At 45.0% G+C, this 27,844-nt stretch overlaps 1 protein-coding gene across 1 annotated transcript in view; it reads right to left on the bottom strand.

Moving 5' to 3' along the window:
* MAP2K6 (mitogen-activated protein kinase kinase 6) overlaps positions 1-27,844 on the bottom strand; it is a 435,425-nt gene that overhangs the window by 155,047 nt on the left and 252,534 nt on the right. Inside the window, exon 5 of the mRNA XM_086930973.1 lies at positions 16,887-17,006. Coding sequence (XP_086787099.1) covers positions 16,887-17,006 — 120 coding nt within the window. The remainder of the gene's footprint in view (positions 1-16,886; positions 17,007-27,844) is intronic.

Below are 27,844 nucleotides of genomic sequence, written 5' to 3'. Positions count from 1 at the left end.
TACAGAAGGATTTAAAAGGAAAATTCTACATACCAGTATGCATCTGTTCTTGGCATGTAGAGCTGTAGATTTCTTTACTTGTGCATAGATCGCTATCTGGTGTTGGGCTTGGATGTTTTCGTCATGGAAGAAGTCTTTGTAGTGACAAGTTAGGTGACTCCTCTTTAGGACTATAGTGCGCATGGGCATCGACTCCATCTCCAGATTGTTTTGCCATGAGGGTTATGATGGAGTTAGTAAGAAATAGAAAAGATGTCAGTGTGTAATATATCTCAGTAAGATAGTACTGGAACAGATAGAGGTGTCCACAGAGGCGGGTGGGCGTATACGAATCTTCAGCTCCACATGCCAAGAACAGATGCATACTGGTAAGTGGCATTTTCTGTTCGAGGCATATGAGCTGTAGATCGTATAGTTGTGCATAGACTATACAGCATTTACCTCCTTATCGGTGGCTACCTGTATCTGTTGCAGTGAAAACGTGTTTTCTAATACAGCCTGGCCCACAATAGCTTGCTTAATCTCCACAACGGCCCCTACAACACTGGAATGCCTGGCTTCACCTTGGGGGTGCCAAGGAGGGACATCTCACAGGGAGAGCCAGGAAGGTTTAAACAGCGTTATACAGCGCCGGGACACCCCGTTGGGGCAGCTGTGCGCTTTACAAAATACACTACATTTATAAAAAACACTACACACACTAGCTTGTTGTTTTGCATGCACATCAACACAATAGTGTTTTGTGAGAGTGTGGTGTGGACCAAGTTGCTGCTTTGCAGAGTTCATGTAGGGGAATGTTCCCTAAGAATGTTTTTGAAGCCCCTACTTTGCATGTGGAATGAGCTCTAGGGGGAATGGTTAGTGTGCGTTTGGCTTTAAGATAGTATATTTGCATGCATTTAACAATCCATCTTGCGATCCCCGCTTTGGAAATGGGATTGCCCCTATGAGGTGGGGAGAAATGCACAAAGAGGAGTTGTTGTTATTAGGTCTCGCCTGACGATGGAGCATGCATGCGCTCCTCGCCTGCGAAAGATATTGTATATAAAACATTTCTAAAAGTGACTCTAAGCTCCGCCCCTTATTTCCATTGGGTAGCGTCAGCGTTTATGGTAAACGCTGGCTTCCCATTGGAAAGGAGGGTCTTTTGTTGCTGCTCTCTCCGTTTTTTGGACGGCCCCTCTGGACACCATTGCCTGCTTTGCGGCTGTCATGAAGACATTTCATATCTGCTTGTTCATTTAACAAGCAAACAAGAGAAGTCTTCACGACGGCTGTGAAGCAGACTAGCCACGCCGCACAGGCATTCCGAGGGCGCCTGTTCCCAGCACTTCCCACTCCTCTCCCACTTGTTTTTTTAGGAAACCTTGGACCTCCATCCCTGAACATACCATTACTCCTCACTAAGTGAAGAATTCATAGTTGCGCCCTTTGCAAAGTTGCAAATCAGATGAACTTTAATGTGGCAGATAAAAAAGGAACTGCAGCGCACCAGAAACCACAAGGCACACTAATACAGCCAGAGTCTGAAGGGGAAAAAAAGTCCGTTTTCTACTGCTCATCTTAATGGTTTTCCTCCCAAACAATCCCCTCCCACCTCCCCACAGAGCATGGCAGCGCACCTTTATTTGTTTAAGAATAGTGCTGCTTTCACTTTTGCCCTCTTCTGCTTGAATTGTTGTTTGATCCGACCATTACTTATCAAGGGTGCTGCAATCACTCTGGGCTCCTGTGCTTCTAAAATATTTAATGGTGCCTTTACTCAAATGCAAACCCCTCCCCACTCAGCATGGCAGCACAACTTTCTTTATTAAGAGCGCCGCTTTCACTTTTGCCCGCCTCTGCTTAAAATGTTGATTGTTCTGACCCTTTTTTAATGAAGCAGTAATCATTTTTGGCTTCTGTACTTCCAAAATGCCTTTACTCAAATGAAAATCCCTCTCACCTCCCCACATAGTATCGCCGGGCACATGTATTTATTTATCAACTACGCCACTTTAAATTTAAGGGACAGAGTTGAGCTTCAAGACACTCAGATTTATTTCTCCAAGGCGCCATGCTCCTGAATGGTTGTGGTTGATTTATTAATAAAATTAAAAGGGTGAAGTCATCCCCGCCAGCATTCCGTGCAAACAAGCTCCAGCTCATGTGCATGCTGTTGCTCTGCACCTGGAACATAAGGACTGAAGCTGGGCTGCCGCTGCCTTCCACAGCTACCTGTAAGTGCAGGACATTTTCTGTTCCAAGCACCCCGCAGCCCCAGTCTGCTGCCCCCTTTCTGTGTACATACAGTTTGCATCCTGGCAGTGCCATGTGCTGCCTCACACAGTCCACCTAGTCAACGCGTATGGTGCCCCCAGAATTAACACAGGCAGGCACAATATCCAACTCTATAAAATCATGACATTCAGGGTGCTGCCAATGACTCTAACTCTATTTCATAGTAATGCCAATAGCTCTACCTTTTCAACAATAGATGTACTCTGGTGTTCAAAGTGTCAGAGAGGTCTTGCACATATAAGTAAAAAACATTTCCATTACAATGCCAATAGCTCTATCTCTAAAATCATGCGAGTCCTATTGCATTGTAAATGCTTGGTTCTTCTAAAGGATTTTATCCTTTCAATGTAGTAAAGTATTGCTCTTTTAACGTCTAACGTGTTAAGAGCCGTTATGCCACTGAGTCTGGTAGTGGGAAAAAGACTGGGAGTTCAACAGACTGGTTAAGATGGAAGGCAAAAACGACTTTAGGTAAAATATTAATGTTAGGCCAAAGAACCACTTTGGTATAATGGATTTGTAAAAATGGTTCTTGTATGGTTAATGCCTGGATTCACTAACTCTTCTGAGAGATGTGATAGCGACTAAGAAGGCTACCCTCCTAGTCAGGAACTGTAGTTCGCATTTGTGCAGAGGTTCAAAAGGGAGACCCAGGAGTCTGGTAAGAACAATATTTAAATTCCATACTGGAGAGGGTGGAGCTTTTAAGTCCTTCCATAAATGCTTTAATAGTGGGTACTCAAAACAAAGACAAGTGTTGTCTGTTTTGGAGATAAGCTGCTATTGCAGCAAGATGTAGTCTTATGGATGTATTTGCTAGGTTGCATTGTTATAGGTATAAGAGATAACATTTTTGAATAGAAGCATCTAGTGGATTGATTTTGTTATTTGTACAGTAAATTACAAATCGTTTCCACTTTGCTGCGTAACATGCTATGGTTGTAGGACGTCTAGCCTCCTTAATGATGCTCATGCAGTCTGGTGGGAGATTGTGGTAACCGAACTCTAAGACTTCCGGAGTCAGATCGCAAGGTTGAGTTGATTTCGACCTGGATGTCTTATCTGTCCGTGGTTCTGGGTGAGAAGCTTGGGTGAGAGGCGCAGTTTTTGATGAGGAACTCCTTTTAGAGTGTAGTGTAATGATCGTTTTTCACTTTTTTTAAAAACTGAATTTGGTAGTCTGTACTTTTAACCGTGCATAGAATATGAAGGTGTAATCATTGAATAATCTGTGTAAATATTTGGGGATTGTCTTTTTATGCACTTTTATGGCTAAACGGGCGAAATAAAGTTTTACAACAACGATAGTTCCAAGAAGGTTGTGAACCATGGTTGTCGGGCCTATGTTGGAGCAACCAGGATCCTTGTGAGGGAATGTTGTTTGAGCTTCCGAACCAATAACGAAATTAGTGGGAGAGGCGGAAAATCGTAAGCTAATTTGCCTGACCAGTTCATCCATAGTGCATTGCCTTGGGACAATTGGTGAGGATACCTGGACGCAAAGCTTGGGCATTTTGTGTTTTGATGAGTGGGGAACAGATCTATTTCTGGCTGGCCCCACATGTGAAAGAATGGAAGAACTTAAGGATGAAGTTCCCATTTGTTGATCTGCTGTGTTTGACGACTGAGCAGATCTGGAATCTGATTGTGTACCCTTGGGAGGTGTTTTGCAAGGAGATGGAAAATGCTACTTACCAGTATGCATCTGTTCTTGGCATGTAGAGCTGTAGATTCGTATACTGTAGCATAGATCGCCATCTGGTGTTGGGCTCGGATGTTTGCACTTTGTTATTGTTGAAGTCTTAGTAGTCACGAGATAAAGGGTGATGATGGAGTTAGATAGAAATAGAAAGATGTCCATGTGTAATGTATCGAAGTAAGATATTACTACAACAGGCACAGGTATCTGGGGAGGCGGGTGGGCGTATACGAATTACAGCTCTACATGCCAAGAACAGATGTATACTGGTAAGTAACATTTTCCGTTTGAGGCATATGAACTGTAGATTGTATACAGTGGCATAGACTATACAGCAGTTGTGCCTTAGCGGTGGCTACCTGTATCTGTTACAGCAGTTTGAAACTGTTTTTAGTACAGCTTGGCCCACACTAGCTTGTTGTTTTGATTGCACATCCACACAATAATGTTTAGTGAATGTGTGTGGTGTAGACCTAGTTGCTGCTTTACAAATGTCATCCATGGGGATATTCCCCAAGAATGCCATGGATGCCCCTATTTTGCATGTGGAATGCGCTTTAGGGGGAATTGATAATGTACGCTTTGCTTTTTGATAGCATACTTGAATGGTTTCAACAATCCACCTGGCATATCATATTTTGATATAGGATTGCCCTTATGTGGTGGTGAGAAAGCTACGAAAAGTTTAGTTTTCCTGAAGCTTTTTGTTCTGTCAATGTAGTAAAGAATAGCTCTTTTAACGTCATGCGTATGAAGAGCCCGCTTTGGTACTGAGTCTGGTTGAGGAAAGAAGACAGGGAGCTCAACCGACTGGTTACAGTGAAATGGAGAGACTACTTTAGGTAGAAATTTAGGGTTTGTCCTAAGAACCACTTTGTTGTGATGTATTTGCAAAAATAGTTCTTGTATGGTTAATGCGAGGAGTTCACTAAGTCTTCTGAGAGTTGTGAAGGCTACAAGGAAGGCTACTTTCCATGTGAGAAATTGTAACTCACACAAGGTTCAAATGGGGGACCCATGAGCCTGGTAAGGACAATGTTTAGATTCCAGATTGGAGAGGGTAGAATTCTGGAAGGAATTATCCTTTTGAGACCTTCCATGAATTCTTTAATGGCAGGAACCCTAAACAATGACAATTGTTGTCTGTTTTGCAGGTAAGCTGATATGGCAGCAAGATGTAATCACATGGATGTGCATGCTAGATTAAATTTTTGTAGATGCAAGAGATAACAAATAACGTTTTGAATGGAAGCATCTAATGGATTGATTATGTTGTTATTGCAGTAAATCACAAATCTTTTCCATTTATCTGCATAGCAAGCTCTAGTAGTAGGACGTCGTTGAGCCTCCTTGATAACATTCATGCAGTCAGGTGGGAGGTTGAGGTATCCAAACTCTAAGACTTCAGGAGCCAGATCGGTAGGTTTAGTTGAGCTGGATCTGGATGCCTTATCTCTCCATGGTTCTGTGTGAGAAGCTGTGGGGAAAGGTGTAACTTTTGGTGTGGAACTACTGAGAGTTTCAGAAGCATTGTGAACCATGGTTGCCGAGCACAAGTTGGAACAACTAGGATCATTGTGAAAGACTGTTGTTTCAGCTTGCGGACTAGTAGCGGAATGAGTGGGAGAGGCAGAAAAGTGTACGCAAATCTGCCTGACCAGTTCATCCATATCGCATTGCCCTTGGACAGTGGGTGTGGATACCTGGAGGCAAAGCTTGGGCATTTTGTGTTTAAGTGTGTGGCAAAAAGATCTATTTCTGGTTGGCCCCAAAATTGAAAAAAGGGATGAAGAACCTTGGCATGAAGTTCCCACTCGTGAATATGTTGTAGCTAACGACTGAGCAGATCCGCTATCTGATTGTGTGTCCCAGGTAGATGCTCTGCTAAGAGGTATATCTTTAGAGGAATGGCTCATCTCCATATGCTTTGTGCTAGTTGCGAAAGCTGTAGGGAGTGTGTGTCTGTATAAGATTTATAAGCTCATCGTAGTGAGCCCTGTCATATCTGGCGAATAGAGCTTGTGCATAGTCTATTCTCCGGTGATGTGCTGCTTGGGAAGCAACACGTTTACCTGATGCATCCAGCAGTTTAGACTCTTCATCTGGAGGAGGTGCGTCACCATAGGTTTGGGAATTAGCCCGTTTTCTTGCATTGGAGACTACCAAGGAGTCTAATGGGAGTTGTGCCTTGATGTACATGGGATCTTTAGGGGTAGGTCTATATTTTTTCTTAATGCGTGGATTGAGAATCCTGGCCCTGACAGGGTCTTTAAATATGTCAGGTGCATGTTTAATTACCCCTTTAAGCATGGGCAATGAGTGTATGACTGAATGGGACTCAGCAAAAGTGTCCATTAAGAAATCTTCTTCCATGGGGTCTGAATGTAGTGGTACGCCATGGTATTGAGCAGCCCTATTAATAAGTTGGCTAAATCCTATATTGTCGTCTGGGGGTGATGGCTTATATGGGTATGTATCTGGATCAGAAATGTCTGGGGGATCTACAGGATCGTCATAATCATCCAATGTATCCTGTGGAGGGGTAGTGTTACTATCATTACGGTCATCTACAGGATCATAACAGTGTTCCCCCCCACCCCCTAAATCATCATCATCATCATCATCCTGTGGCAGTAAAGGTGAGCATGGAGATAATCTAGGAGATTGTGTAGGAGAGTTTGTAGGAGAGAAAGGTTTAGCAGGAAGAATAGGAGAAAAGGGTCTTATGGGCGAAGTTGCAAAGTCTCTCTTCTTAGCTGGCACCTCAGGTGTATGTGAGGTATCAGATTTCCTTTTGTTTGCTGGAATACTGAGGATATGGCCTGTTTTAGGGACTACCTGTAATGTTTTTTGCTTTTGGTTTACAGGATCTGGTCGAAAGAGTTCATCCTGGTCGTCTGTTTTCGGTGCAGATTTTTTCGGTTCCAAGCATGGCTTTTGTTTGGTCTGTAGAGCCTTAGGAGGAGTTTTGTGCTCGGTCGGCTTCAAAGTTGGCGTCAAGTTGGAATTTTTCTTCGGAGCCGAAGATCTTTGTGTTTTTCTGGTTCCGAGGACTTATGGTCTTTTGGTGCCGAAGGGCTCGGTATTAAGGCCTTTTTTGGAAGGGGGTGTATCCCCAATTTTGACGCCGAAGGTGGTTTAAGGCTAGTGATATGTGGCTTGCTCGGTCCCGAGCTGCCAGAAGGCTTTTCTTTTTTTCTTCGGAGCAAGGGGCGGGGCTTCTGGGTTTTCTTCTGGTCTCGACTAGGGCCTGCAGGTGAAGTCTCGACTAGCCTTTTGCTTTTCTGGTGGGGCAGGAGCAGTGGTTTTTGTACTCACTCGTTGCCCTGGAGTGATGTAATCGGACTTGGAATCATCTTTTTCAGAGACGATCTCGAGCTACTCCAAATCCTCTGCTTCCGGAACATGTTTTCCAACACCGGTGCAGCTTGTTGAGCCATGACGTGTTATCGAGCCCGGCGATCACGGATGGTTTTCTTCGATCGAAAAGAGGCACAGGCTTGGCAATCCTTTTCCTCATGTTCTGGCGATAGGCAAAGGTTGCAGACCTGGTGATGGTCACTGGGTGGAAATTTTGCTCCACACTAGGGGCATTTTTTTAATGGAGTTCTTTCCATTAGCCATAGGCACGAATGGCGTCGACGAGGCCCAAAGGCCGCGCCAACAACCGGAGTCGAGAGATTTGAGTTAGTGTGTCAAAAGCACACAAACAAGACAATACCCTTGAATATGATAGGTTGCACGTCGAAAAAGTTGAGAAAACATGGTGCCGAGCTGGAGCGCAGCAATTCCCATTTGAACCCGATGGCCGAAAAAAACAATCTGGAGATGGCGTTGATGCCCATGCGCCCTACTAACCAAATGAGGGGTCACCTATCTCCTGACTACAAAGACTTCTTCAATAACAAAGTGCAAACACCGGAGCCCAACACCAGATGGGGATCTATGCTTCAGTATACAATCTACAGCTCTTATTCTTGAACATATGTTTTGCAGTACGGCCCATCTCCATATGCTTTGAGCTAGGTGTGAAAGCTGTAGAGAGTGCCCCCCCCCCCCCCCACTTGTTTCTGTATGTAGTAAATTGCTGTCATGTTGTCTGTATGGACCAGGACAGCTTTGCCTACCAGATGGAGTTGAAAGGATTTTAATGCCAGAAAAATTGCCAGTACTTCCAGGTAATTTATGTGGTATTGTTTTTGTCGAGGAGTCCATATACCCTGAATGGCATGGTTTTGAAGATGAGCTCCCCAGCCGGTGAGCGATGCGCCTGCTGTTAGCACTATCGGTTTTGAAGAAGAGCTCCACAGCCGGTGAGCGATGCGCCTGCTGTTAGCACTATCTGTGGAACCGGGTCGAGGAACAGCCGCCCTCTAGAAAGGTTTTGTGTGTTCCACCACTGCAGAGAGCGATGTCTGCGGCTGTCCACCAACACCTGATCTGTTAGCTGACCTTAAGCCTGGTTCCACTGACCGGTCAAACACTCCTGTAAGGGACGCATCTGGAGTCTTGCCGATCTAGAGTGGACAGAAAGTCGCCTTGTTGAAGCAGTGGGTGTACCTGTTGGAGAGTGACCATGTGGAAGTGGTCTGACTGAACATAGAGGTTTAACTGTCTGAGGTCCAGTATTGGCCTGAGAGAGCCATCCTTTTTTTGGAATTAGAAAGTAGAGGGAGTTAACTCATGTGCCTTGATGATGTTCTATTGCATGTTTTTGTAATAGCGAAAGAACCTCTTGTTTACGGAGAGTCAGATGTTCCGGGGACATTGGACTTTGTTTGGGAGGGATATTTGAGGGAGTAGAGGTGAGTTTCAGGCAATACCATATTGGATAATTTGTCTTACCCACTTGTCTGTTGTGATAGAATTCAAGACAGGTAGGATCTATAAGTGGCGTCCCCCGACAGGAGTAGTATGATCTGGGGGGGGGGGGGAGTGAGGGACTCACTGCTTAGTGGTAGGGGAGTGGCGGGTATTGTTACAGCGACCTCTTCCCTTACCATTGTTGCCTCTGTAGCCTCCACAAAAGTATCCTCTGGAGGAATTGTTTTGATTGAGGCTTTTATAAGAAGAAGAGGGATACGCCGAGCCAATGGTTTTGGAGCCAGCCCTGTAAAAGGAGCGACTAAATGAACCTCTAGGGGATTGGAAGGCCTCCGTGGACTTGGTGCTCTCCGTATCGACTGTGGGCCCAAAAAGATGCTCTTGGTCAAAGGGCTTATTAAGAATAGCGGACTGCACTTCCTGCTTGAATCCAGAGATTCGGAGCCAAGCGGGCCTGCGTAGCACAACGCTGGTATTAATAGCACGAGAGACAGTATCAGCTGCATCAAGCGCACATTTGATGGACGTATTTGTTATTAATTTTCCCTCCTGTATAAGGGCATTAGCTTTGTCTTTTAAAATGATGTTGCATTAACTTTTCAAGCTCATCATAGTGAGCTCTGTCATATCTGGCCATCAAAGCTTGGGCATTGGTAATCCGCCAATGATTTGCAGCGCGTGACACGAAGCGTTTCCAGATGCGTCTAGGAGTTTGGATTCCTTATCAGCAGGAAAGGGGTCGCCTGTGCTTTGTGAATTTGCTCTCTTGCGTGTATTAGAGAATCGAAAGGGACCTGACCTTTAATGTACCCTGGATCATTGGGAGCTGCCTTATTTTTTTGCCTACCCTGATGTTAAGAATCCGGTTTCTGACAGGGTCCTTAAAAACTTCTGGTGCATGTTTCAACATGCCTTTTAACATTGGCAGGGTGTGTGTGGACTTTTGTGTGGGTTGAAATATTTCCAGTGAAAAGTCTTCCTCTAAAGGGTTGGAGTGTAACTGTACCCTGTGGTAGTCAGCAGCTCTGTTAATGATTTGAGCTCAACCAATATTGTCATCTGATGGTGATGGCCTAGAGGGATAGTGGTCCGGGTCATTGTGTGGGTAGGGTTTGTGTTGTAATCATCCCAAGGATCTGGATTGTGTGGATTGGTATGTGCGTCATCGTCTTTATCTGATTCTTCATCCCCACCCTCCTCTCACTAAAATCATCTTCATCATCCTGTGGATGAGGTGAAAATGTATGTTGTGGAGAGTGTGCTGGAGAAATTAGCAGATTTTGATCAGCTGGAGAAGGAGAGAGAGGTGGAGTAGTATTAGTGCCCATTTCCTTTCACATCAAGGGTACTTCAGGGTCTTCTGAAGTGTCCAATTTCTCTTTTTAGGAGGTTTGGCGACAACTTTGCAAGTCTCTGGGTCAATGTGAGAGTCTTTTGTTTTGGATCCAAAAAATCTGTTAGAAGCTGTTGTGCGGGTACAATGTCCTTTGTGGGTGCCGAAGACTCGGGGGTCAGAATGTTGGTTAGCCTGTGTCTCTGAGGTTTTCTGTGGTGTCTTAGCTTTTGGTACTGGAGTTAGTGGCTCCGAGAGTTTTTTTGGGTCCGAAGGTTTGTTCGGCTCCGAAGATTGTTTCGGCTCCGTAGACTTTTTCGGTTCTGGATGCCTGCCCTTTATTTGCTTTGACACAGAGGGTTTTGGCGTTGAGGTTGTTTTCGGTGCCAACTTAGAAGGTCCTTGGTTATAGACTTCGGTGCGGAAGGAGATTTTTCAGCACCTGAATGGGTTTGGCTCGATCCCGAGCCGGAAGGCTTTTCTTTTTGTTCCATCGCCGGGCCCTAGGGCAGGGCATCTGAAATGTGTTGCCGTGTCGAACTGAACCCGAGGGCGAAGGTGTTACTGGAGCCTTAGGTCTGGTTTTGGTTGGGAGAGGGGTTTCAGTACTCATGGACCACTGAGCCGGGGTGACTGCCTGGTCTTCGATGTCGGAGTCGTCAGCTTCGGAGACAGAGATCTCTCCTTCATCAGCTTGTTGTTCCGGCTGGAGTTTGGGATCTGCCCTGAAGATGTTTGGAATCGAGCTGCTTCCACAAGACATTTTGCGACGTTGAGCCGGACGGTCAAGGATGGTTTTCTTCGACCTGAAAGATGACCAGGCCTAGCAGTTCTTGTCTTCGTGCTACAGGGAGAGGCAGAGGTTACAAACCTTGTGTAAGTCAGTTTGTGGGAACTTAGCACCAAACCTGGGGCATTTTTTTAAAAGAGTCCTTTCCATTGACTGCTGGTGTGGTCGGCCCAGATAGGCCCAACGGCAGCCTGCAGATCTTCGGACCAAAATGTCTAAGTGTTGAGTTTTTATTCGAACAGCAGGGAGAGAAGCGCATTCGAGAACAATTCTGTTGAGGTAGAGAGAAATACGCAGCAAGGGGGAACCCAAGGATCGATTCCGAATCGAAGCGCAGCAATACCCGTCGGAAACAGATGGCGGAAAAAAACAATCTAACAATGAAGTTGATGCCCATGGGCACTATCGCCCTAAGGAGCAGTCACCTACCTCATGACTACAAAGACTTCTTCCAAAACAAAAACAAAGTGCAAACCTCTGAGCCCAACACCGGACGGCGATCTATGCATAAGTATAAGATCTACAGCTCATATGCCTCAAACTGATATATTTTTTCTGTCATTCATGGTAGCAATTGGTAACAGAGAAAGGTCTCCCTTGTCAATAGAAGTTGAGATTTCCCAGATAATCACCCACAAAAAAACTTGAGGTGCACTGAAAGCTGAAGATAGGGCTTGCTAGGCTACGGGACAGAGTAGAAAAGTATCAGTATAAGGTCAGTGAAAGGTAAGAGCAGAGCTCTTCTAAAGGGCTGCCTTACCCGCAATGTGTGAAAGAAATCTGAGCTATGGTGGCGTCTAGGGGGAATAGGAGAGCTTAACCCTTCCATCTCACAGGTCAAAGTTCAGATTGTTTCAAATGAGGTGGATGTGCTACAATACAAACACGATGTTAAGTACTTTGGTCATTTTAACACTGTTTACTGCTTTATAAAGGTACTGGAGATTCCCAGCCTGACGATGGGGATGATTCGGGCATGGAAATATAGGAAAGATCCAATGCTGGAGAAACATTTGATCCAGAGATCCAATTAGTGTGTGCCCCCAACAACCAGACTGTGGTTCAGTCTATATCAATTTTAGGACAACTTGATGAAGGGTCCATATTTTGGCACTCCACTGGTGCAATACATGTTTGCCACTCATCTTGTGTACCAGGGATTTCCTTTTTTTCCCCCTCTCTCCTCAGCATCTTCTTTATTGGTGGTGTCTGACCACAATGGAAGAGGTACCCTTAAGAGGGTCAGTGGCTATGGTAAATGTAGTTCAATCAGAGGTCGATGCGTTGTATAAGCAATTAAATATACCGGAGCGCAAACCATTTGTTCCTTTCTCTAACACACGTCTTTCATAATTAATACTCCGGCTCTGTGGTATGAGCTTAAAACCACTGGTATGCCACCTATATTGTCTCTGCCATGTAAGAATGATAATGATCCCCCACCATACCTCTTTTCTCCTGATGATTATGGGTGTCTTTCTAATCATTCTTGTTATCATTCCTGTCATCTGACCGAAATTTGACTCAGAACTGACCCAGGCAATAGGAGGAGTCACATTTGGGGGCACTGACTGAGGCACCACCAACTTTTCATTCTATTTCTTCAATCTAGAAAGGCGGTTCCAGGCTCAAAGTACTAAGTGACATTTGTATGTGAATACAGGATGAGGACACTATGCCCTTAGTAGTGATGACCAGTGTGGTAGATTCAGTCTACCTTCTCACTATTTGACGAAGCTACTTTGGAGAAGTCGTTGACAGTTCTTTTATCAGCGACGTTGCCATCAAAAAAACATGTGGTGACTGAGGTGGCTAACAAAAAATAATAGCAATTCACAGTGCAGGTGCTAAAGAGGTTGGAGGTGTAACACGAGCATGGATAACTAGACAGACACCAACAGGTTTTTAGCAGACAAACATGTCAACAAGGTTTTAAATGATTAGGATTTCGACTCTACAAACAGACAAGTATGTCAGCTATGACAATTTTGATGAGAACTGATCTCACTAATCAGAAGCAAATTTGCAGCATTTTTCAGATTTTTAAGCATTCATAAGAAGTATGAGCTCGAGAAATGATCGTCTACGAAGGCTAACTTTTCAAACAGGCAAATTTTTTTAAAGTGTTATTTAATTTTTCAACTGACATTTTAAAGGGTGCTTGCAGCAATTTACAGATCATTTCAATGAAATGGGGACATCCTTACGCGGGGCTTCCCTCAAACCATGAGCCACCTGTCTTTTTAAAGTCTTCAAGACAAAAAGGCTGTCAAATGTTGGAGCCATTAGCCTTGAGGTGTGGATGAAGGCAATATAATAATTTTATGTGAGGATTTTCAAAATACATGCTAGGTGTTGCCCAATGAACGTAAACAAATGTACCAGGCTCATTGCCCTGAAACAACAATGGTCAGGAAGAAAGGCTCCAGGAGTGTATATGAAGAGCCTCCAGTGAAAATTCTCAATAAAGTTGAAGGAAGATATGAAGTGGATTTCTGAAGTATTTGAAAGGTTTTATATAGCACTGGCTAGACCCGGAGGTATCAGAGCGCTTTACATGAAAATCAGACCATAGTTGCAGGTTACATCATTACAAAGGTTACACAGTGATTAGAGAATAGCTACATAGTTACATGTTCGGTCGAGACAAACAATATGAACATATACGTAAGGGAAAAAGCAGGCAAGGGGAGAGATTCAAGGGTAGAGATTCAAGGGGATAGGGGGTAGGAGCAGGGGAAGTAGGCAGAGAATGAAGGGGGCAAAGAGGAGGGGGAGGGTAAAAGACACAACAAGAAAGAAGAGGGGGAGGGTGACAGGGGCACAAACAGGTAGACGCGTAACAGCTGCAAAGGAAGTGCTTCAGTAAGGGGCGCCATACCATACCTTAACAGTGTGTGGCTCCCTTGTCATTGTGGACTCTCTCAGAGAGGTCACTGAGACTCCAGAGTATGAATATTGGACCTTTCCCTAACAAGGGGATAAGGAGTGCTTAGTCAAAGGGCAACAAGGGACAGGGGGCTAGTAGGTGGGTCGGAACTGGCAGGTCAACAGCGGGGGAACAGATGGCAAATGAAAAAAATCACATTCATTACAAAAAGATAACACACTCAATACCAGGGTAAATTAGCGATCCAGAAAAAGACAGGATCCACGAAAGGCAAGGGTCAGGGAGGACAAAGGGAGGGAGAAAGCGAGTTGAAGAGTCCCACAAAGAAGAGATGCAGATAGCAGAAAAGGAAATGTATACGTTGTAGAGTCACTTAGGAGAGAGATGCAAAAGGGAAAGCTCAGAATCACATAATAGTGATATTGAGTACCAAGAACTACTACGTATGCTAGTGGTTAGAATTGTAACTATGCAATTAGTAAATTCACTCAGGGTTCGATTTTCACATCCATCAGGCTAAAAACGATTGAATATTACTTATCTACAGGGTGAACAGAGAAACGAGACATCCAAGGGGGTAGAGAGATGGAGGGGAGAGAGGTGAGATAGGTGATAGAAGAGAAAGAGGCCTGGGAGGGGAGAAAGAGATAGATAAGGCAGTCCAGCCGCGGAGCAATGTCTGATGATCGGCAGGATAAAGTTCAACGGACCGAGGAAGAGGACAAGAAACAACAAAATTGTGGCTCCGTGTCGCGAAGGACATTCACGATCCGCCATTTTGCGTTGTTAGTTCCCAGATTCATCAAAGTTATAGTTATCAGAATTGAGACTTGCGTCTCCGCCACCTAGTTATTCGTTGTCGCGCAGTGACAATCCCAAAGCAGGGCTTGTAAAAATATGTCTTGCCGGTTCAGGTTCCTGAAAAGGCTAGGACCAGGGAGAATCTGGGGCTGCTGCACAGACCGGTGCACTGGGGGCTCCTGGGATCGCAATGTGGACCTCAATGTTGCCATGGTCTAGTGGTGCGTGGGTGCTCACCTCGTTGTTATGGCAGGTCTAGAGGATGGTCCAGCTTTCATGTCAGCATCGACCCAGTCAGGAAAACAAGAAGATCAAACAGAGGGTCCAACTCGGCCTGACCTGCGGAAGACAGCAACTAAACCTCAGGGCAGCACCACTGAGAGGCTTGCTCATCAAGAGATTCTACGGCAGAGCAGGGTGCAGACCCATGATTCCAGGAAACATGAAAGGGCCACAGACACGGCTGAAATATTGTTCTATTATAGCCTCACTGGGGAATCAGGAGCGGAGTTAGAGAGTCCACTCACCATGGTCATTGAGGATGAGGGTTGAGCGGTGGCATGGAGCAGCACCGGCCCTAGATCACGAGAGACTGCTCGGGTGGACAACAAGGATGGCCTCAGACATGATTGATATATTTGCTTTAGATTGATATTCTTCAATAATTATTTAAGTAACCAATTTATAGGATTATGTATTGTACATAAGTCAGTATTCATAGAGAGGAGTGGTCTAAAAATCTTCTTCTGATTCCGGAGTCCCTTGCTTGACCTTTTCCAGGATCAGTGGCAGTGGTCTCTTTTCGTAAATTGTTGTGGGGGAGAGCCGATAGTACCTTCCTTAGATGGATGTGTGAGTAATTATGAAGTTGATAGTCCTTTCTTGTTTCCCATTCTCCTAGTCCTCTTTCTGTGGAAGTAGAAGAGGAGAGCTCTAAGTGGACTCCCTAAAACATGCCACAGTTTAAATTTGAGCAATGCTGCCCCATATGGGGAGTAGAGTTTTCAACAAGTGATACCCAATGAATGTGCTACTCGATTAACAGTATTATTTGCCCATTAGCATATTTAAAATAGTGTTGCTTTGCTTACAACAACTAGCGATAGGGGATGATGCAAGCATTTAAATCAAAACAATACAGGAGAACTAGAAACAGAAGCCGGAAAAGAAAATACTAGAATAAGTAAATCCGTAAATAGGGGGGAGGGAGGGGGGGGAGTGGGGAGTGGGGACGGGGGAGTGAAGATCACAGACAAATTCAGCACTAAGCAATATGTTCATGACCACTGACAGATGTATGGGGAAAGATGTTTTTCATGGAAGAACCTCCATTGCAGCATTCACTTTCGTTAGTTTCTATGACTGCAATAGCCGTTATCAGAACTTTCTTCAATCCAAGAGACATACAATAAAAGATGGTTGGGGGGACATACAAATGTAGGCCACTCTTATAAGCAATGCGAAAGAGACACATGGATGAAAACTTCACCAGAAAGTATCATTCTCTTAGGTGACTTAAGGACGGGCACGTCTAACTCTAAAGGTCTGTAGAGCGAACTTCTTGGATTCACCCCTCCTAACTCTGCCAAAGGTAGCATCAATGAATATATTAAAACTCATCATATTGTTCCTGGATTTCCTATGCTAGTGTACTGCCACCCAGGTCAGCAAGTTTGTCTGACATCTCTGATCTGTAAATAGGTATCTGTGCCTACAAGGGATTTCATTAAAAAACTGAATTAAACAATTTTAACAATGTCAGTAAGTCCCCGCCGATGACTTACAGTTGAACAATCAGTACATTCATTTGTTAATTTGGATCATGATGAATCAACCAACAGATACTCTCAGAAATGGGTTTGAGTTTTACAAAATACAGACTTATTTAATATAAACAAAAAGGGGTACAGAAAACTATAGCAAAACACAATAACCGAGGTTAATAAATGATGTACAGAAACTGTTCAATTAAGTTTTTTGAATGAAATCCCTTGTAGGTACAGTTACGTATTGCTAGATACATTTCCCAAGCCTCCAAGGGTATATTGGGTTCCCCTCTTTCTCTTACTTTATCTCTGATCTGTGGCATCCCTTTGGCTGCTGGTATGTTTTGGTATGAAGGCTGTCTCGTTATGCCGTGCCAGAGCTCTGGATCCCCTCTCATTAAGATATCATATGCATTCGCTAGTACAGCTTATTTAAGTGTTCTAAAAAGAAGAGAGGTTTCTGAATGCATTCTTGTAGAAGCAGGTGTCAAGCACAGAGGTACCTCTCTAAACAGTGCTCCGTAGAAGGTAACTGTGAAGTCGCAGTCCACTGTCCGCATGGAGATGTCCAAGTCCATCAGCAACCGCTTCTGTTCCAGGGTGTTCACAGTTGCTCGGATGCGCTACGAAGAATTAAGTGACAAGTCTGAGAATCAATGATACTTGAAAAGAAGATGGTGTTAGGAACATGGAAACAAAGGCACACTATAAAAAGATGAAAATAATTTGGATATCCAATCTCTTGTGAGCAAGTCAGACCAAGGCCTACTGACCTTGAATAAGCTGTTGAGCAGCATTTCAGCACCTTTAACTGTACGCATTACTTTTTAACAGTGAAGGACGACTATCCTGAAACTTGAGCTTGTGTCTAGAGATACCAAGCACTGGCTGCACCAAATATGGTGAAAACATAAGATTTTTTAATGGAAGTAAGTGTTACCATACACTGCATTTACTAGAATGCAACTGAGTTAACTGGGTACCAGGATGTCAGGGGAATGGGCTTCCGCCCTGTTTTTGTTTGATAATGCTACCTTGAGGTGGTTGAGCTGACGAGCCCGAGTGACTCCCCTGCAGTCAGCCCCGAGTAACTCACCTGCACTGAAGGTGTGGTGCAGTGACCTGAAAAGAATGTTGAGCATCATTTCCAGCAGCTCTCACTGCATGTCTTACTCTCAACTGACAAAGGACCAATATCTTGAAACATGAGCTTATGTCTAGAGATACCCATCAATGGCTGCACCAACCATGGTGAAAACAAAATATTGTTTAATGGAAGTAAATGTTACCATGCACCTAAATTTACCAGAATACATCTGAGTGAACTGGGTGCTGAGATGTCAAGGTAGAGTGCTCCCAAAATGTTTTTGTTTGACAACTCATCACATATTATAAGCTAAAGCAAAGAACTATACCTACACAATCGATGAAATTGCAAACAAAAGCAGAGCACTCTTTAAGACAATCAAGAACTGCATTAACCCCAGGCTGGACTCTCCTATTCACGCTCGACAGTGAAGTGCTACACCATCAACTACTTCTTCAGTGAAAAAAATACAGAAGACCAGACAGTACTTCTACAACACAAAGCCTGCTTCAGCTCTTACATCAACCCATTCTCACTGAATCCCACAATGATCATCCTTCAAAGCCTATCTTTCATGGATTTCACCAACAAAGTCTCAAAGTCCTCCTCAGTCATGAAAACGCTCTCTGCAACAGCATACATCTCCTCTCATCGTTGCCAATGCCTCCCTCACTCAATCTATCTTCTCAGAAGTTCTCAAGACAAACCAGATCCATCAAATCCTAACGAAAACCTACACTAGACCCTAATGGCCTGGCTAACCACTAGCTCATCACTCACCTACCTTTCATGAGCAAGATTATAGGAAAAGTAGTTTAGACTCAAATTCAGAATCGCATCAATGCTAACCATCTCCTGCAGAACTACCAAGCTATCTTTGGATCATGCTACAGCAAAGAGACCTGTATCCTGCTTATTATAAAATAGGCCCTCCTGAGCACAGCGAAAATTACCTAACCTCCTGAAGGAAGACATCCAGAAGTCACAGTCACTTCCTTAACAACTCCCCAAACTGTTTAAAAGGTTGGTGTCGTTCAAACACTGCAGACAAACTTATTACAAAGAGACATACCTCTGCACAGATCAGACACTCTTTCAGCAGATGCACACTTGCACGTTTGAACACAGGCCTTGCGTGGACAAAGACGTAGAGACTTGTACAAGCAGTACAAGCACACTGCAGACATACATCTACAAGCAGACACACAAACACACATACTCTGAAGGAAAGGGCTCCTTACAGACACGCAGTCTCCATATCTCTCTCTTCCCCACAACCCCCTTCTCCCCTGCCATTTCAGAGTCATTTTACATAAACACATTTTATAGGCATGCACATACAGACACAAACAGACTATGTCACCACCCTGCACACTTTCTGTAGAAAAAAATCATCTTCAGCAGGCCTCCCTTGCAGCAAACACATCACTACAGTGGATTACACTTGTACAGAACTGATGCAGAAAGAGAAGGAAAATGCTACTTACCAGAATGCATCTGTTCTTGGCATGTAGAGCTGCAGAGTTGTACACTTAGCATTAGATCGCCACCTGGTGTTGGGCTCGGATGATTGCATGTTGTTGTCGTCTTGGAAGAAGTCTTTGTAGTCACGAGATAGGTAACTCCTCCCTTGGACAATGGTGCGCATGGGCATCGGCGCCATCCTTAGATTGTTTATCGCCATGATGGGAAATGATGGAGGTAGTAGAAAGAAGAAAGTATGTCCATGCGTGTATATCTAATTAAGATAAAACTGGAACAGACACAGGTCCCGGGGAGGCGGGAGGGCGTGTACAACTCTGCAGCTCTACATGCCAAGAACAGATGCATACTGGTAAGTAGTATTTTCCGTTCGAGGCATATGAGCTGCACACTTAGTATCGATTGTGCAGCAGTGTCTCCCCTAGTGGGGGTCACCTGTGTCTGTTGCAGTAGTTTGAAAGGACAGCTTGGCCTACTGCAGCTTGCTGCTTAGCTTGCACATCAACACAATTTTGTTTAGTGAAGGTTTGTGTTGTAGACCATGTTGCTGCCTTGCCGATGTCTTCTAGGGGAATGTTTCCTAGGAAAGCCATGGATGCTCCTAGTTTGTGTGTGTAGTGTGCTCTAGGAGGAACTGTTAATGTGCATTTTGCTTCGTGATAGCATATTTGTATACATTTAACAATCCACCTTGAAATGCCTGAGTTTGAAATGGGATTGCCTTTATGTGGTGGAGAGAAGGCTACAAATAGTTGCTTTGTTTTGCAAAAGGACTTGGTCTTATCTATGTAATAGAGAAGAGCTCTTTTGACAACTAGTGTGTGTAAAGCTCTTTCTGCTACCGAGTGTGGGTTTTGAAAAAACACTGGTAACTCAACTGATTGGTTTAGATGAAAAGGAGTAATTACTTTAGGAAGGAATTTAGGATTAGCACTTTGTTACGGTGTAATTGTAAGAAAGGTTCTTGTATAGTGAAAGCTTGAATCTCACTAACTCTTCTAAGAGAGGTAATGGCAACGAGGAAAGCTGTTTTCCATGTGAGAAATTGTAGTTCACATTTGTGTAAAGGTTCAAAAGGGGGTCCCATGAGCCTTGTACGAACAATGTTTAGGTTTCACTCTGGAAAGGGTGGTAACCTAGGAGAAATAATTATTTTTAATCCTTCCATAAAAGCTTTTTTTGCTGGTACTCTAAACAACGACATATGTTGTCTGTTTTGTAGATATGCAGCAATGGCTGCAAGATGTAAACGTATAGATGAATAAGCTAGACTAAACGTATAAATGAATAAGCTAGATTACATCTTTGTAAATGGAGAAGGTAGCAGAGAATATTTTGGATGGAAGCATCTAAAGGATCAATTTGATTATTATTGCAGTAAATTACAAATCTTTTCCATTTAGCAGCATAGCAAGCTCTAGTAGTAGGTCCTCTGGCTTCTTTAATGATATTCATACAGTCTGCTGGCAGGTTAAGGTAACCAAACTCTAAGACTTCAGGAGCCAGATAGCCAGATTCAGTTGACTTCGATCTGGATGCCTGATGTCCCCATGGTTCTGCGTTAGCATCGATGGTGTGAGAGACAGTTTTTGGTGTGGAACTAGAGAGAGTTCTAGCATTGTGGTGAACCACGGTTGGCGTGCCCATGTGGGAGCTACCAGGATCAGTTTGAGAGACTGTTGTCTGAGCTTGCGTACCACTAGTGGTATTAGTGGGGTTGGCGGAAAAGCGTACGCAAATCTGCCTGACCAGTTCATCCATATCGCGTGGCCTTTGGACAACAGGCGTGGAAACCTGGCGGCGAAGGTTGGGCATTTTGCGTTTTCGGGTGTGGTAAACAGGTCTATGACCCCACTTGTGAATGAATGGTTGAAGAACTTGCAGATGTAGTTCCCATTCGTGAATCTGTTGTGTCTGTCAACTTAACAGATCGGCTATCTGATTGTGAACTCCTGGAAGGTGTTCTGCAAGCAGATATGTCTTTTGTGGAATGGCCCATTTCCAAATGTTTTGTGCGAGCTGGGACAGTTGCAGGGAATGTGTGCCTCCTTGTTTCTGTATGTAGTACATGGCTGTCATGTTGTCCGTCCGGATTAAGACAGCTTTGTTATGTATGTGTACTTGGAAGGACTTTAGTGCCAGGAAAATCGCCAGCAACTCTAGGTGATAGATATGAAGCACCTTTTGTTGAGCAGTCCATCTTCCCTGAGTTGTGTGGTGGAGCAGATGTACTCCCCATCCTGTCAGGGATGTGTCTGTTGTCAGTACTATTTGTGGAACAGGCTCGAAGAACGTCCGCCCTCTGAACAAGTTTTTGTTGTTCCACCACGTTAGAGAGCGATGTGTGCGGCTGTCCACCAACACCAGGTCTGTTAGTTGTCCTTGTGCCGGATTCCACTGATGTGCTAGACATTCCTGCAATGGAAGCATTTGCATTCTTGCATATGGTACAAAAAAAATGCAAGATGGCATCATACCTATTAGTCGCATGAACACTCTGGCTGGGAGAGAGTGTTGGTTTTGAAACCTTGTGACTAAGGCGTGAATGCTCTGTATCCTGGCTGGACTGGGATAAGCTAGAGCTGTATTGGTGTTTATGGTATCCCCTAGGTATTGATGTACATGAGAGGGCTGTAGATATGACTTGATGTGGTTTATTGTAAACCCCAAGTTGTGCAGTGTCTGAATTGTGTGCGATGTGTGTTGAACACACTGGTTGAATGAATTGGCCTTTATGAGCCAATCGTCTAAGTATGGATATGTTGTCTTCTGAGATGTGCCGCTACTACTGCTAAGCACTTTGTTACCCCGAATGAAAGGATTTTGAATTGATAGTGTTGTCCTTCTAGCACAAACCTGAGATACTTCCTGTGAGAAGGATGTATGGGAATGTGAAAGTAGGTGTCTTTGAGGTCTAGTGTAGTGAGGAAATCGCCTTGTTGCAATAATGGGAACACTTGTTGTAAAGTGATCATGTGAAAATGATCCAAGTGTATATACAGATTGAGAGGCCTCAAATCTAGAATTGGTCTTAGTGTCCCATCCTTTTTGGGTATTAGGAAGTAGAGTGAGTAGGCCCCTGTTCCTTGATGTTGCAGTGGAACTAGCTCTATTGCATCTTTTTGTAGCAATGAGAGAACCTCTTGTTGGAGCAGCGTTAGATGTTCTGTGGACATTGGACGCTGTCTGGGTGGCATATTTGGAGGGGTAGCTGTAAGCTCTAGGCAGTAACCATACTGGATAATCTGTCGTACCCATTTGTCTGTTGTGATGGAATTCCAGACAGGTAGGAACTGTGTTAATCTCCCCCCTACAGGAGTGGTATGCTGTTGGGGGAGCTCAAGGAAGACACTGTTTAGTGGTTGAAGAGGATCGATTGTTGTTGTTACCTCCACCTCTTCCCTTATAATTATTACCTCTGTAGCTCCCTCTAAAGTATCCTTTATTAGAGGATGCTTGTGTATTTGTTTTTAAGGAAGCTGAATTGTCTGTTCCAGCTTGTTTGGAGCCTCCTCTGTGCCTACTTCTGGACCAAACAACTGGTGTTGGTTGAATGGTTGATTTAAGATAGTAGTCTGTACCTCTTGCTTAAATCCTGAAATGCGTAGCCACGCGTGACGTCTAAGAAGGACACTGGTGTTTATTGCCCTGGATGCCGTGTCTGCGACATCTAGTGCGCATTTAATGAAGGCTTTAGATATAAGCTTACCCTCTTGAATGAGGTCATCTACTTGTGCCTTATATTGATCAGGTAGATGTTGTAAGAGCTTGTCTAGCTGATCATAGTGAGCTCTGTCATATCTTGCTAGAAGGGCCTGTGTGTTAGCAATGCGCCATGCATTATTAGCTTGGGCAGCTATCCTTTTTTCCTGAAGCATCTATGATTTTGGATTCTTTATCAGGAGGTGGTGCATCTCCTGATGTTTGTGAGTTTGCTCTTTTCCTAGTGTTTGAAACTACTAGGGAGTCTAAGGGTAGCTGTCCCTTAATATAAGCAGGATCCCCAGGAGCTGGTCTGTACTTCTTTTCTATCCTTGGGTTTATGATTCTAGTCCTTACAGGATCTTTAAACACCTCTGGGGCATGTTTAATAACTCCTTTAATCATTGGCAATATTTGCACATATTTTTGGGAATGTTCAAAAGTGTCTAGTAAAAAATCCTCTTCTGCCTCATCGGAATGCATGGTGACATTGTGATAGATGGCAGCCCTATTAATTAAGTGTCCAAATTCAATATTGTCTTCTGAAGGAGAAGGTTTAGATGGATATATATGTGGGTCAGGAATATCTGGTATATCCTGTGGGTTTGGATACTCCCAGTCTGGTGAACCTGTTGGGTAGGGAAAAGGGTCATCTGGGTCTTTCCCTCCCCCATACTATACTGATAATCATCAGCATCCTGAGGAGGTGTATGTTGTGTAGAATGAAGAGGAGAATGTTGAGGTGAAATGTTTAAAGGGAGAGCAGGAGAGGGAGATACTGGAGAAGAAGGGTGCATAGGAGATGTAGCAGAGTCTTTCTTCTTGACATGCACTGGAGGTGTAGGTGCTGTATCTGACTTCCTCTTCCTGTGTGGTGTGGTGGAAACATGTCCTGTTTCTGGGTCTATGTATATCCTCTTTTGCAGAGGATCAGGTCTGAAAAGCTCTTCTTCAGAAATTGCTTTTGGCACAGATTTCTTCGGCTCCGGGCCTGCTTTCTGTTTGACTTTAGCCTTAGGAGTTGTTGTATAGTCCTGTGGCGTACTTTTCGGCACCGAAGGTATTGTTTTCGGAGTCGAGGCCTGGTTTGAAGGCTTGGAGGCATCGGAAACAGGCTTTGTGGGTTTTGGCAACTAAGGGGTGGAAGCAGGTTTCATTGGTTTTGGTGCCATATTGTCGGTTTCTGGGTCTTTTTCGGAACTGGGACTTCTTTCGGTTTTGGTGCCGAGGGAGCTGGTCGTATCGGCACGTGCGGTTTGCTCGGTATGGAGCTACCAGAAGGCTTTAATATTTTCTTCGGAGCCGGGCTCAATGGCGGGGCTTTCGAAGCAATGTCTCGGTCTCGACTGGGCCCCGAAGGAAGAGTTTTGACCTTAGCCTTTGGTTTAGGTGGTTGGGCTGGGGTAGGTGCAGTCTTACTCACGCGTTGACCTGATGGTATGGAGTCATCTGAGATCATCAGAATCTTCCTCGGGGACACATGGACCTTTGTCGAAGATATCCACCGGTTCCGGAGCTGATCTCTACATGTTGCGTCGACGGGCTCTCCGATCTTGAATGGTCTTCTTGGATCGAAAGGACACACAAGCTGTGCAGTTCGACTCGTCATGTTCAGGTGATAAACACAGGTTACACACCTTGTGATGGTCGCTGTGTGGGAATTTTGCTCCACACTCGGGGCATCTTTTGAATGGTGTCCTTTCCATGAGGTGTAGGCCTCACCGCTTGGTAGGCCCGACGGCCCACGTCGACGAACCGGAATCAAAGTGATGAGGTCGAGTCTATGTATATTGAAGTTAAAGTTTGTTCTTGAAAGTTTTGCTCGTCGAAGTCTTGGAAAAATCGATTTTCGAACCGGAGTGGAAAAGTTGCATCCGAACACAGTGGCGGAAAAAAACAATCTAAGGATGGAGTCGATGCCTATGCGCACTATCGTCCAAGGGAGGAGTCACCTATCTCCTGACTACAAAGACTTCTTCCAAGATGACAACAACATGCAATCATCCGAGCCCAACACCAGGTGGCGAACTAATGCTTGGGGTCTCCAGGGTTTATCGAGGAGGGGGGTCAAGCGTCATGCGTCCCCCACCCCTTATAGGAAAAAAAAACAATCCTAGTGGATGGAGTCCTCAGGGATGCCCCCCCCCCCACTGTTAATAAAATACGGCCCCAGGGGATGGGGATCCCGGGACCTAATAAGGTCCGGGGTAATAAGGCTCGAGGGGAGGGGTGATTGCTCCACCCTTTAAAAAATAAGGACGGTGCCGGGGAATGGATTCTCTACGGGAGGGAGGCGGAGCATCCCCCCATCTCTATTGAAAACAGACAGTTCAGTGGAATGGGGTCACCAAGGCCTGAGAAGGCTCGGGAGAAAGCCATGCCCCCCCTTTAATAAAACAACAGCTTCGGAGGATGGGGTACCTGGGGCTTAATAAAGAATAACATGACCCCATCTCTTAAAATTTGGCACCAGGGAATAGGGTCGGCGGGCCTGTTAGGGCTCGGAAGGGGCGTTTTTCATTGAATGTGGGACCGGGGACACAGTCCCCGGGGTCTATTAGGGCTCAGGTAGGAGGGCTGCACTTCCCCATCTCCATAGATTTGTCCCTGGTGGTGGGACAGGAGGTGCCCAAGAAGGCTCCCCTTTTGCATTCTATTTGGCCCTGGGTGATAAGGTCCCGGGCCAGTTCAAATGAAAAGAAAGGGGGGGCATGTGGCCTTCCTGGCCAAGCCTTACAAGGCCCCGGGAAACAATTAAGGGTCTGGGAGGGGGAGTGGGGGGGGGGTGCATATTACAATGGGGGGATGGAGTGCCCGGGGCACGAAGGCGAACCCTACCCCGCGCACGCCAAAGGCTCTGCACAGTGTGGGGTCAGCAGTCTGCTAGGGGTTTGGACAGCAAGCTAAGACCTGTGGCCAACACCCCGCTGCACATGGCCAGAGGTTGTGTGCAACGTGGCGTTGGCTGCCTGAGGGGAATTGAAAGCAAGGCCTGGCTGCAAGACAGACCCTGCAGCTAAGCCCACACCACGCAGGACCAACCTTTGGCTTCTTTAAGTGAATTTCTAGTTTTTTTTGTTTACATAAATTAACATTTAATTGCCATACGTAAATGCATATTATTATGAGGGGAAGGAGTCCCAGGGGCCCGAAGGCGAACCCTACACTGCGCACGCCAAAGGCTGTGCACAGTGTGGGGTCAGTAGCCTGCTAGGGGTTTGGCCAGCAAGCTAAGCCCTGTGGCCAACACCCCGCTGCACACGGCCAGAGGCTGTGTGCAACGTGGGGTTGGCTGCCTGAGGGGAATTGAAAGCAAGGCCTGGCTGCAAGACAGGCCCTGCAGCTAAGCCCACACCATGCAGGACCAACCTTTGTTTTTTTTCAGTGAATTTCTAGGTTTTTATTTTTCTCACATAAAGTAACATTTAATTACCATACCTAAATGCTACCCCACTCCCCTCCACACCGCGCTCTATGGGGGTTGGTGGCCAACCCTTGTAAAGACAGCAAATCCCACACTTAACAGGGGACTTTGGTCATGCACGACTGTGGGCAAGCAACGAACACCCTGCATGCAGCTAACCCCACACCTGTGGCCAGGCCCTATGGCCAACCACCCATTGCACACAGTCTTCAACCAACCATGAGCGGCAGAGGGTTAGCCATAGGCCCTGGCCCTGTAGGACCCCATCACCCAGGGCCTTTTTTTCCGTCCCTCCCAGAGCCTTTTAAGGCTCTGGGGACCCCACCCCACAAGGCCGTACATATAACTTAAATAGGGAAAGGGGGGGGCTTGTGCTTGTATTTATGGTATAAAGAGCTTCCAAAATTACAGAGATAGACAAAATAATTAACTCATGATCTTGTAAGAAAAATAAACTCTTTTAATTAACTGCTCTTACAATTAACCATTTTAAGCTTTGGAAAGAGATACACTGTGACCTGGTAGAATTTGTAGGAGAATGCTAGAAGAAATTTGCAGTGATACATGAGAGATGATTTGTATCCGGCATCCAAAAGAAGTTATAATTTAATGGACAGTCTCAGAATTTCACTGGTGAATTGGTTAAAGGCAACTTTCTGGGACAGCTTTTTTTGGGGGCAAATAGGGCCTGTTAACCCCTTCAGCCCGGCGCGAATTTTCGCGCTGTGCTGAAGGTTCTAATGAGCCTATCGGCTCATTACGGAACGGTTCCGTCATGAGCACAGCTCAATCGACGCTCATGACGGAACCATTCCGTCATGAGCATGGAAGGGGTTAATAGAACCCCTAATCTCTTTCACCACATCTAACCTTCTATCCCTGAATCATCATGCAGACTTCAAAACCTAACAACAACTTTCTTTCACTGGACCTCTCTATTAATCCTATGCTCTTATTGTTTACCTAACCGCACCGGACCAGCTCCTTTGAGTGGCACCACTGGCACTTCTGGGTAGTACACTACAGACCCCCAAGACCCTCAACTATGTTTATATACCGGTCTATTAATCTTAAAGGCTGCTACACAGACTCTTTACATAATGTGTGATGACTGACTTTATAACTTGCATGCCCTAGGGTCCTTCTCTTGTCACTACTCATTGGACCCTAAAGAACATTTGCTCTGCCTACACGAAACCAGGGCATTCCCATGGCTCAAGCCTCTGACACTACTGGGGTACCCTCTAAAAGAATTATTATAGATGTGCTTCCCCTGTGCACGCCATCACGTCTGGATGGACACAGTTCATTTACCACAATTGGGTTTATACTGAGCATTTGTCACGCATCAGTCGTCATGGCGGGGGGACAGGAGGGCACGAAGAAAACTGGAGGGAATATACACTTTTCCAATCAAGCACAGACCCAATATGTAAAGTGCTATCCATCCGCTGAAGTGCTAAAAGTCACTCAATGAAAGAGAGGGATATAAGTATGAGAAAGAAAACGAATAGTTTCTTACCAGTCGGTGTAGTTTTGCAGCTTGATGATCTTTCTGGATTCACTATGCTGTGGATTATTCGGCGGTCTTGTGGTTGGGTCCGGATTCGTAGTCTTTTCTTTGGTTTTTTTTCGTTGTTTTTTTTTTTCGTAGCCCAGGTGGGCGTCGACGTCCCACCTTTGGTGTATTTTTGGTGGCGTCGGCACGCTTCCTGCGGAAGCTCCCACTCCTGGGCGCCATCTTCGGATTCTTTTTTCTCGTGTTC

The sequence above is a fragment of the Lissotriton vulgaris genome, chromosome 7 (genome assembly GCF_964263255.1).
Source record: "Lissotriton vulgaris chromosome 7, aLisVul1.2, whole genome shotgun sequence".
NCBI classification, from domain to species: Eukaryota; Metazoa; Chordata; class Amphibia; order Caudata; family Salamandridae; genus Lissotriton; species Lissotriton vulgaris.
This window is presented reverse-complemented; position numbering and strand designations above follow the sequence as displayed.